This window comes from Acartia tonsa, chromosome 12 (genome assembly GCF_053477335.1).
Source record: "Acartia tonsa isolate MP-2025a chromosome 12, ASM5347733v1, whole genome shotgun sequence".
Taxonomy (NCBI): Eukaryota; Metazoa; Arthropoda; class Copepoda; order Calanoida; family Acartiidae; genus Acartia; species Acartia tonsa.
Window position 1 is genome coordinate 20601169 of NC_137271.1, and position 12006 is coordinate 20613174.

Below are 12006 nucleotides of genomic sequence, written 5' to 3' on the forward strand. Positions count from 1 at the left end.
AGCCGCCACTATTTTTGGAAGTATTTTTGAGCTCAGCAGCCATAAAAACCTACCTCTAGACACGTCACAAGCCCTATGTACTCATTTTACTCATGGTCTCCCAGCTAAACTGCCGCTGTAACCCAGCTGCCATATGGATGGGCCGCAACTATTTTAGGTAGCATTTTTGAGCTCAGCACCCATAAAACCTAACCCTAGACATGTCACAAGCCCTAAATACTCATTCTACTCTTGTCCGCTCCCAGCTGAGCTGCAGCTGTTACCCAGCTGCCATATGGATGAGCCGCCACTATTTTTGGAAGTATTTTTGAGTTCAGCAGCCATAAAAACCTACCCCTAGACACGTCACAAGCCATATCTACCCTTCATACTCTTAACAGCTCCCAGCCGTTTTCAGCCGGTTCTAGCTGTTTAGCAGCTGGTACTAGAAATTTAAAAAATGTTTATTGCTATCATTTACCATGAATTAAACCAAAAATAAGTTTTTAGGTAGCATAAAAACCTACCTCTAGACACATCACAAGCCCTATCTACTCATTCTACTCTTGGCCGCTCCCAGCTGACCTGCAGCTGTTACCCAGCTGCCATATGGATGGGCCGCCACTATTTTTTGTAGTATTTTTGAGCTTAGCACCAATAAAAACCTACCCCTAGACACGTCACAAGCCTTATCTACTCATTCTACTCTTGGCCGCTTCTAGCTGAGCAGCAGCTGTTACCCAGCTGCCATATGAATGGGCCGCAACTATTTTAGGTAGTATTTTTGAGCTTAGCACCCATAAAAACTTACCCCTAGACACGTCACAAGCCCTATCTACTCATTCTACTCATGGCCGCTCCCAGCTGAGCTGCAGCTGTTACCCAGCTGCCATATGGATGGGCCGCCACTATTTTTGGTAGTATTTTTGAGCTTAGCACCCATAAAAACCTACCCCTAGACACGTCACAAGCCCTATATACTCATTCTACTCTTGGCCGCTCCCAGCTGAGCTGCAGCTGTTACCCAGCTGCCATATGGATGGGCGGCCACTATTTTTGGAAGTATTTTTGAGCTCAGCAGCCATAAAAACCTACCCATAGACACGTCACAAGCCATATCTACCCTTCATACTCTTGGCAGCTCCTAGCCGTTTTCAGCCGGTTCTAGCCGTTTAGCAGCTGGTACTAGAAATTTAAAAAATGGTTATTGCTATCATTTACCATGAATTAAACCAAAAATAAGTTTTTAAAAGTTGATTCCTACATAATTAATGATGAATTTGCCCTATAAATAGGCAAAAAACGGCTAAACGGCTGAGCTGCCAGCCGCCAGCCGCTACTTTTCCAACTTTTTGTTCGATTTAGGGAAAATAGACCTACCAAGGATTATTCATGCAAAATTTCAGATCAAAATTCGAATTCTAAGTGCCATTTAATCACTGATTACGAGATGGTTGCATTAAAACCCCCCCCCCTTATCAAATACTTCAGTGAATCAGAGAAGTATTTGATAGGGTAATTGTTTGTTTTTTTCACAATTAGAATATTTAACATTTTTATTTAACTAATTCTTTTTAAAATGTTAATGTATTATGAAGTAAATTTTGCACAACAGGTTACCACCCCCTGCCCCCTCTCCGCACCCCACACACCAACAACAACAGCAGCAACAGCAACCACAACCCCACAACCTGGGACAGCCCCATCAACAACACCCCCACCATCAGCCCCACACCACAACCACAACCATCGCTGGCACAGGGATTCACACATTTTGTAAAAAAATGGATTTATAAAATCTTGATAACACTTTTTACTATATATAGGCTAGGGGATTTTTTTCCCCCGGCTTTTTTTGAAATTCAAGTAGTGCAGTTGCAATTATTATGCCTTTTAGTGAAAAAACACTTGTGTAAAAATTTTAACCATTTTGGACAAGTATTATGCCCAGTAATTTCAATGCCCCCCCCCCCCCCCTTACTGGGCATAATACTTGTCCAAAATGGTTAAAATTTTTACTCAAGTGTTTTTTCACCAAAAGGCATAATAATTGCAACTGCACTACTTGAATTTCAAAAAAGACGGGGGGAAAAAAATCCCCTAATATAGGCAGCTAAAAAAATAACTTAAGACATTTATTAAAATAGGAAGAAATGAAATTCTGATGGTAATTTATTAGTTTAAACAAGTCGAAAAGATGCAAAAAAAAATTGCTTTCATTTCAAGTGCCTATTGACCATTGAACCTCACCAGTGACCACCTTCAGTGTTAATATTATTTTGTTTCTTGTGCCTATAACCCTGTGGTGTCCTAACCATGCGGGGCTACCCTCTAAACTTATTAATTACATTATTTCAAAGATTAAGGATAGTTTCTGTGCTAGAAGGTGCTTTGAGGGTAACCGCCGACAAAATGTTTAGAGATAAAATACGAGTCATAATAAATTGCTTATACAAAAAGAGACTTAAATTAAAGGATTTTTAGAAAAGCTTCACTTCTGTAAAAATTTACAAATGTATGAACTTGAAATTAGATCTGATGATTCTCGCCCGCCACAACAATGGGATAAAAACGGAAAGTCCAGGAATACTGGGGCCCCCCACTGTCACCGTGTATGAAAACCATCGCAGTACAAACTTAGTCCCGCTAGCTTTAATGAAGTAATACTTGAACAAGTAGAAAATGGTTTATTTACACAGGAAAACAAAAAATAATAACAAATATTGTGGAAATTAATGGATTAGGAATCTGTAAAAAAAAAAATTGGAGATAGGAACAATATGTAGGTCTCAGTAAAAGTATCTTAATGCATTATAAGAATTTTTAGCTGTCTAAAATGCTGTAGATACATTATAACATTATAACTGTCTCCCTTAGTTTTACTTTACTAATGCTAACTGGTTTATTGTCATGAGATCATAGTAATTTGATAACATAATGGCTCTTAAAATCAGCAGTATTAGTTTAAGTTGCCTAAACCTTTTTTACATGTTTTAAAAAGATTCATACTCCTGAAATTTGCCAAAATATACGTCATTATTTTCGACCCTATACCTTACTGGTTTTAATAGTTTTTAAAGTCCAATGACTTATTTGAAGAAATGAAACAAGAACAGATGCAAACAAAGAAGCAGAGTACCTGTAATAAAGTAATAGAAACTAATAGATGCTGCACATTATAGATAGATAGATATAGGTTACCACAAAATATATAGAGGAGCAAAGAGTTCATTTTTTCGCGTATGTCCGTTAAGTTGGGTGCAAGCTTCCAGTCAAATGCTTTTATTAGGTCAAACTGTACTTAATTTTCACCAAACGAATAGTATAATTAAAAGCATAGTTAAGAACATTTTGGCCTAATAAGCGCTTTTGACTGGAAGCTTGCACCTAACGTGTCGGAAAATACGCGAAAAAAATGACCCCCTTAATTGTGTACATCTATAGTTTTATTATTTTATAACAGTATTGATTTAAAATCAAATTTATACAATATGTTTAACAACTATAATTCATCATTAGTATCTTAGTATATTTTATTTAGTATTAATAGGGAAAATTTTAGAAACAAACTTTGGCAACTGATAAACAGCTGATGAAAAAAAGAATTTTCCCGCCATTTTTACAATTTTTGGCGCCATTTTCTCATTTTAGATACCTTACTTAGATCTGTTATTATACATGTTCTTTATAAACCAAGAACATGTTCATAAATGCAAAATTATTGTACATATGTAAGTATATTATTTAGTATGTATTCATTTTGAAACCATAATTTTATATATTTGTGATCATCTTAAAAAGAATTTATGTAGCTGACAACGAAACTAAATTACCCCCAAAAAAAGTAACCTCCCCCCCTAAAAATCGTGCCATATTTGATTAGTGAGCTTTTTTAGGGGCTATATCCTAATTAAGTTAACCCTAGAGGGAAATTTGTAAATAATAATGTAACTTGGATGCAAGATATTTGTTTTAAAATATTTTTTGTGGATTTTGGTGTCTGTATAATGTAGCTTTATTTCAAAGATAAATCACCTTGTTTTAGTTTTAAATTTTTAATACTTAACATTTACCATAAACATTAAATTCAAATATTTTTAAAATTTTTTTTTGATTTTAAGAAAGGGATAGGTACATGATAATACGGGGGTGTATATTCTGCACATGATTTATTTTTTTTCCCCTGCTACAAAATTTTTTATTTTTCTTCCCCCCCTTGTTTTTTCTCACCAAGTAGGGGGAAAATGGAAAAATATTTAAAGAACTCTATATTTTATTTATTTTATCCCTCCTACCACAAATTTTTAAAAGTTTTTTTCACCAAGGAGGGAGGGGAAATGGAAAATGTGTTCAGTTTTCTTTATTTTTTTCCCTCCAACCACTTATTTTTTATTTCCCCCCCCCCCCCCCCCCTGAGCAGGGGATCCCATGTAGAATATACACCCCTGTGATAATATTATCCAAAGAAAATGATAGTTCAAATTTTCATAAAGTATTACTCTACATTTTATGACATTGAATCATTTAATTTGCTGAAAATCCTAATTTTTCTTGGGTATAGTATCTCATATATTCCTATTTTATTAAAAATGATACACAACCTAACCACTTTTTTTATAATAATTTAGACCATTTATATGGCAAGAAACCTATGTAAAAAATAGCTGTAAAAAAGAATAATAAGCTATGTAAAGTAAGGGCTCGGCAGCTGCCTGTAACCCATAGGGAAATCAACTTTTTGTCATTTTAAAAATCAGTTGGATGTCTAACCAAGACCCAAATAAGATCACTCTTAAGTTCTAAGCATCCTAACGGCTTCAAATTTGTGGCTAAGCTGCGGCTGCCGAGCCCTGTGTAAAATAATCTGCAAAGAAAGTGATCTATAATTAAAATTGAACAACACAAAAATGCAAAGTAGAGTACAAGATAAAGAAAGTAAGATGCATTTGAATCACGCCCCATGATAGCCTCATTAAATTATTGAACTAAGGGATAAGTAATTTTGTTTTAAATATTCGAAGATTTTCGACAAAATTTGACAGATTTTTTTTAGTGTAATTTAAATATAGAATTATAATTTCTTTGATTTAACAAATTACTTATTCCTTTATTCCTGAATAAAACTCTAATTTGTATATATTTATATTAAAAAATTTCGGGGCTATTAATATGATAAAGAGATTTTTTATTTGGGACAAAATTAAGTTTATAATTCAAAATCTTAATTTAATTCTCATACAGTCAAATGCGTTGTAAAAGTGACACTTTTTGAAACCAAAACTAAAAGTCAAAGGAACTCAACTAAAAAAAGAGTTACAGGTCTGACATTTTGCATGGCAGGTGCTTTATAGGGGTACAATATTGAACTGTGAAAAAACGGCGTTGCAACCGCCGAAAACCGCCGAGAAAAGGCAAAAAAAATTTCGGCGGGAAACGGCGAATTTCGGCGGTTGCGCCGCCGTTTCTTCACAGTTCCATATTTTACACCTATAAAGCAACTGCCATGCAAAATCTCAGACCTGTAAGTCTTTTTTTAGTTGAGTTCCTTTGTTGACTTTTAGTTTTGGTTTCAAAAAGTGTCACTTTCGCCCCCCCCCCCTCTTTAACGTTCTAAATAAAAAATCTCCTTATTAAATCTCTAAAACTAAAATGAAAAATTGTTATTTTGGTCACTTTTAATTTTGAATGACAGTTTTTGAATGTGCTTTTTATTATTATGGGTATAATTTATTTTTGTGTCTAAATCTCATTTAAAAATAATTACCATATAAACTACCTAATAATGCTTAGTATGAAATTATAATGGTTACCAAATATTTTATTTTTGCTTTGTATGTTAAAATTAATTTAAAAGTGACTAAAATAATTAAAAAGAAACTTTAATTTAGATTGTATAATATTAGTTTAAATGCCATAAACTGTAAATAAGTAATGTATGATTATTATTACTATTAAACCTTAGCATGCTTGAAAGTATTATGTTATCATGAATGACTGTTTTGTATATTATATATAATCCTTATACAAGTAGCGCAGCTGCTCTTCAACTCCTGTACACAAGTATTTTTTCATCTTTCTGTGGATAATAACTATAATTGTAACAAATGATATTTGTGAACAAGTCCTAAATTTACACTTGATATAAATTTTCATAAACCGCCCCCTTTTTTTCAATAAAACTTGTAAATGTAAGATTTTAATGTGCTTTTAACGTGGCTTAATTGCGTTTTTTATTGTACTTTTTCAGATCAAATTAAAACATTACTACTTTTTAGTTTAAAATTACCACTTTTTATGATTACCTCTCTAAAACTAATATTAAAATGCACAATTTTAACCATTTTTCAAAATTAAAATTTTATCAAAACTATTTTCTTAGTTAATTGTTTATGTAATAATCCTTTCTAGTTTGAATCTCAGTTCATTTTAAAAGATTTGTATAAAAAAAGATAATTTGCTATGCCGCAGTTTTACTTACTTATATATTAATATGATTCATATATCTTATTATTATCTATATAATAAATCACTTAAAACGATTAGAAAGTTTTTATATATTAACTTGGTACTTAAACATGGGATATATCCTTTTATTTGCCATTTCATTATTTTGCCTTAAAATCTGAAAAGGTTTGCAAAAAAATCCAATATACCCCTGAAAATTTAACAATACCTCCAAAAAATGTCGCCAATATTAAAAAAAACTTGTACTCATGTTTTTATCTAAAATGGATTTTTCTAGTTCTAATGTGCTGAATCAATAGGTATTCAATCCTTAATTCTTTTTTCATTATATTCTTATTTAATAAATATATAAAACCTTCTATTATAATAAGTCTAGTTTTCATACTATCTTTACTTAGCTTTACATGTTTAAAACATATTAACATAAAAATTCCAGATACTTTTTTTACTTTAAAAATGCAGAAAAATGCGCGAATGAAAAAAGAACTGGAACAGCTGGAAAAATGTCCCCCGCCAGGTAGTAAATGCAAAGAATTTTGGGCAGCGGTGTTGTTGAACGTTGACAGAACGGCGGCTCGGCTGTGGAACTTACTGCCGGTAATCTAAAACGTGAGCTTTTGCAAATTCCAAATGTCTAGATGTAGTACTAGTGAGGATTGTGGAAAAAGCTTCATTGTTGCTACAGATCTGGATTTTGGCTATAATTCATATATAATAAAAAACTAAACATACGTTTAAAGTGTCTATATACCAATGAACCTCCATCATACCTTATTTTTAAAATAAATTTTAATGAAGGTAGGAGGGGGGTTTTTTCTCCTTTAACTTAACACTGCGGATCGTCCAAAAAGCACTGTACCTCGTATCCTTTGTTTAAAAAATGCTCAACAACAAACGCTCAAGTGAAAAATATTATCAGGTGCTCATTGTTGGCCAGTAGATGGTGCTATTGATCACCTGGAAGCAATCCTGTTCGGTCCCCAAGATTCACCATATGAAGGAGGATCTTTTAAAGTTGAAATTAGGATTCCGGACAGGTGAATTCATTACAAATTAAGATGTTGGTCAAAAATCGTACAAAACCTTTTGTTAGAACGTATCATTATAAAATAAAATAAAAAACAATAAATTAATACCAGTTTTATATCATGTAATTTTTCACTTTAATATCCGTGGTAAGCTGTCTATAATACGATTACATAAATAACTATTAAAATATTTTAGATATCCATTTGAGCCACCGAAAGTTGAGATGAAGACAAGTGTTTACCATCCAAATATTGATGATGTGGGCAGGATTTGCCTCGACATACTGAAGGCAGGTTTTTTTTAAAGCGTTTCTACGTTATACTTTTACTTACGTTATATTTTACTAGCGGTTACCTTATGGCTTTGATAAATGCAGGGACAAGGGACAGTGATTCTGACGAACAATTCTAAGTAAAAAAATTCTCAGAACCAACTTTAACCCCCACCCCTATCTCTTTTTACCCACTTCCATTTAGTTACAGAACAATTAAGACAAGTGGCGTACCTCAGGAAACCCAAATTTTCAACAATTTCAAATGGAATTTATTTGCTGAATCATAACTCTGCTTATATTTAAATACATACGTTACGTATGTATACACATTTATTTATTTTATGGGACACTTACAAACCTATAATATAACAAAGAAAAAGAAAAAACAATATAACCCATATAATCTTAAAAGACAAGTATATTTGATAAATAAAAATATTAGTTGATTTCATAGTTTTAATGTGTGACAAAACAAAACCTGCAAGTTTTAACATAAAAAACTTAGTTTCCTTGAAAACTAAATTTGTTTTCTTGATTTAGATGCCCCCAACTGGAGGTTGGAGACCAAGTATCAACCTGTACACAGTTCTGACCAGCCTTCAACGACTTCTGGCTGAACCTAATCCAAAGGAATGACTTTTTTTAGACAAAATTACTTAAAAGCAAATATATTCCTCCTAGCTCCTAGATTCTACTTTTATAATCTTTTGAATAAAACTTAAGGCTTTGTAAGCTTAAACGTAAAATATCTTCCTGATGGCATTGGCCATTTTTCTTTATATAAAACTTTAATAATAAGATCTGTTAATTTATGGTTTTTCTTGTTATCCTTCAAAGTGCCTTGTTGAGCACAAGAAACCTCTTCCATGTTTTTTAAATTAATTAAAAATAAGGGATGGTGGTTTTCTTTTGTTGATTTATTACTTTAGGTCATGTTAGGTTAGGTTAGTTTGAAAACTGGGTATCCGCGTATGGTTAAGACACCGTAGGTTTTGATCCCGTTGGGTTAGGGCCTCCGCAGAGTTTAGGCATGGGAAAAAACTACCCCCTATGCCTAATGTCATATAATTTGAGATCTTACGTCAAGTCATAAAAAACTGGCAGGATCCATTGATGGTTGAGATAGCCTCCGAGTTTGAAATGAACATAAACAAGGAAAACTTATGAATTATCTATCCATGAAAATTAAACTTTAAACAAGATAGATGGACGGACAGACAAGGTGAGTTATAGAGTAGCTTTGTTACGAAAAAACATCCCTCAAAATAAATACACGAAAATTAGCTAAATTTAATTACTTACAGAAAAAAATATGAAATATAAGTATAATGGTGTTTTCCACTTATTCTTTTTAATTAAGAATTCTTTTAAATTAAAATACTTGTCTTTTATAATTCATATATGTATAAACTACCTTTATAGTACAAAGAAAAAGCCCGCCAAATGACGAGGCAATATGCCATGGAAAATGAAGAGAATGATCACAATGATAACTCTAAAGCTATTTCTGGTGGTAAAAGAAGTGCTGCCGCTACTCAAGATAGTCACGCACAGAAAAGAGCCAAATCTTGAACAGTCATATTGTTATCTTAATAATGTAATATTTTTTTAAGGGATGATTTCATGAGAGGGTTTCAGTTAAAAATCAGTAAGCATACTGTTTAGTTCTATGTTTAAATCTATTCCTTTCCTTGTATTTTAATATCCTGTTACTAGCGGCTACGCCCCTAGAGTCCTCCAGGGGCATTCCCTTAGTAATTTATGCTTTTATTGTTTTAAATAGACAACCCTTCGTAGAATTATCCCTTTATATGTAAGTTGAAAGAATCCTCATAACAAATTTTTTATTCAAGACTTGTGTGATAAACAATTAACCTATATACGCTTTTAAATATGTGATAAATAAAGACAAACTACTACTACCTATATTTTTTATTATATTTTGACAGAATTAATTTGTTACTTACTGAAATAAAAGTTTAATAGGTAGGTATTAGAAAAAGGAAACAATGGAAAATTTAAATTTGTGTACCTATGTCCTATATCTTTGTAAACCAATATTTGTAATGTAAAAAATATGTATATCTTCCATCTATCTATCCTTGTTTTAATTCTAATACTTTCTTTCTTCCACTTCAGAATAGCATGGATTTGATAACATATGATGAGCAGCCTAAAATGATAATAGACGACAGATCTCAGTCGGAACATAGCCAAGAATTTATGCAGATCCCAGGTAATCGATTATTACTACTTTTGATGTTTCGTGTACTTAGATAAAGTGATTCTTGCAGTTGGCTAATATAACGACCCCCCAGTCAACCCCCTTACCTCTTCTACTGAATTTATTAACTGACAAATAAATGAGGTCTATATTAACCTAAATTGACGACAATAGAATGTAAAGAAACTTGCTTAACGGGAAAAAGGACTATCATTAACGAGAGCAAGTAATCTAAGATTTTTCGTATTCTGTTAGTGTCATTTTCTTTTCATTTAGGTGTTCTGGGTTTAGAAGAAATTGAAACATATTTAAACAAAAATGACACAATTTATATTCAAGTAAGATGAATTTTATTTATGATCTGCCTATTATTCTCTTATAAACTAAATAAATAAATAAATTGTTTTCAGAATGTTAATTCAATTAATATTCAACAATAATTTATTGAATTTTTGTTAAAATTAACATTAATATTTAAGGCGCACGTCCAATTATTTTAGTACAAAAAAATTAAATAATGAAAATGTTTGAATTATTTTAGAAAGTGATAAATGAAGATTTTGGAGACTTATTGCTAGTCTGTCCTGTAAATACAGATACTTTTCTTGTGGATGTCAGTCCTGTTAGGAAAGTTGAGTGTGGTTATTTTTAACTAGAATGATTCATTTATAATGTAAAAGAAAATACCTAAAACATATTTGAGGTAAACTCCCCAAATCTAATTATAAGCTTTCACTGTCAAGAAGAACCATGTCAGTTCAGGGATGAGTGAGATCCTTTAGACATAAGGGAGGGTGGGGGACATAAGGCTGTATATTACACTAGTCCCCAAAGTTTTATATTCACGTTTTCTAATTCGTTGGTTATCAACAGGGGGCTTTTATTGAATTTTGATTGGTTTGTTCATTAAGCTTAGTATTCAAACGTTTCAAACTTTCAACCAATAGCTTTAATCTTCAGAATGGGTAATTTGGTGTATAATCATTGGGTAGGTACAATAATTTATTGGCCATTATCTTATCCCATCGACATACATTTTTTTTATTTTAGAATAATAAACCAGAAAGTATGATACTCATAATTTAATAAATTCAACTTAAATTCTCAAACAGACTTAATATCACTGTACAAGAGGATGGGATCTTTGTAGAGTTGTTATCCTTGTCACGTGAACAATTATGCTCCAGTATCATAACATCTTTACAAGATCTAGATGTGTATGTAGAAAACTTGCTTCATAATGAATATTGTAAAGGTTTGTTTTTTAAAAGTTCTTAATTTAATATTAGAATAAAAGATAATAAATGATATATACTGTACCTAGTCCATTTTTCTATTCATTCTTTGAAGCTTTAACGTAATAAAAATGATTTGTATATGAAAATCCTTGTTCTATAATCAATTTTCTATAATAACCTCTATAAAAACAATATAACTTTACATAAAAGGAAAAGCTATTTGTCATAATGTATTTTTATTCAACTTGTAAGTGTATTAAATTAAGGGTATTAATATGAAATGAATTCGTCTAATTGAAATACCTAATATAGTTTAAAAAATTTCCTAGCGAGAGAAAAATGAACAGCTAGTAAGTAGCTACTATTTAATTTTATTTTTAGGATTTCCCGAAGAGCTTTTATCTAGTCAATTTGATACAATAGATCTCAAGAATATATTTATTCATCCTTATAATGGAAAAGTATTTATTAGGTAGGTAATTCAATTTATTTTTGAAATCAGCGTTGCGGAGCCGGGAGCCGTGGAGCCGCCATATTTTGCTAATTTTAATTTGGTAACTCTGTTTTGTCATGTGCAAACGCCCTTTTTAAGTTTTTAAAGTCCAATTTTATTAAAAATTGAACTTTTAAAACCTTCAAAAGTCAAAAATAAAAAATATTTTTTATGGGGGAAAAATATGTCGAATTTTTTTTTATTTTAGGTCGGAGCCGGAGCCGTATTTCCAGATATGGCTCCGCGAAGCCGGAGCCGCACCAAAATCAAACGGCTCCGCCACGCTGGTTGAAATAAATTGATT

General features: G+C 31.9%; 3 protein-coding genes across 16 annotated transcripts in view; all 3 read left to right on the top strand.

The window, feature by feature from the left end:
- The window catches only part of LOC145334581 (uncharacterized), a 22587-nt gene extending 15706 nt beyond the window's left edge, over window positions 1-6881 (top strand). For 7 of the 9 annotated variants that reach the window (XM_080180084.1, XM_080180091.1, XM_080180086.1 and 4 more), the window contains 2 exons: window positions 1593-1738; window positions 2511-6881. In XM_080180084.1, the coding sequence (XP_080036210.1) occupies window positions 1593-1738; window positions 2511-2643 (279 nt within the window). In that variant the 3' untranslated portion in view covers window positions 2644-6881. Of the gene's footprint in view, window positions 1-1591; window positions 1739-2510 lie in introns of all 9 variants that reach the window. The other 2 variants (XR_013884868.1, XM_080180083.1) reach the window with 2 other exon arrangements.
- LOC145334589 (ubiquitin-conjugating enzyme E2 T-like) lies at window positions 6879-9888 on the top strand. Of its 5 annotated transcripts, none has more exons than XR_013884873.1 (7): window positions 6879-6961; window positions 7364-7481; window positions 7669-7762; window positions 8288-8375; window positions 8850-8900; window positions 9168-9395; window positions 9545-9888. XR_013884873.1 is itself a non-coding variant. In XM_080180104.1 (6 exons), the coding sequence occupies exons 1-6, from the start codon at window positions 6901-6903 to the stop codon at window positions 9317-9319; spliced, it is 564 nt and encodes a 187-aa protein (XP_080036230.1). In that variant the 5' UTR covers window positions 6879-6900; the 3' UTR covers window positions 9320-9888. The 5 variants fall into 5 exon arrangements, 1 of the variants encoding a protein (XP_080036230.1); XR_013884875.1 differs by having other exon boundaries at window positions 9566-9888; XR_013884874.1 differs by having other exon boundaries at window positions 9168-9378.
- LOC145334580 (uncharacterized) overlaps window positions 9881-12006 on the top strand; it is a 14889-nt gene continuing 12763 nt past the window's right edge. For both annotated transcript variants that reach the window (XM_080180081.1, XM_080180082.1), the window contains exons 1-5: window positions 9881-9983; window positions 10248-10309; window positions 10513-10596; window positions 11082-11226; window positions 11591-11681. In XM_080180081.1, coding sequence (XP_080036207.1) covers window positions 9893-9983; window positions 10248-10309; window positions 10513-10596; window positions 11082-11226; window positions 11591-11681 — 473 coding nt within the window. In that variant the 5' untranslated portion in view covers window positions 9881-9892. The remainder of the gene's footprint in view (window positions 9984-10247; window positions 10310-10512; window positions 10597-11081; window positions 11227-11590; window positions 11682-12006) is intronic.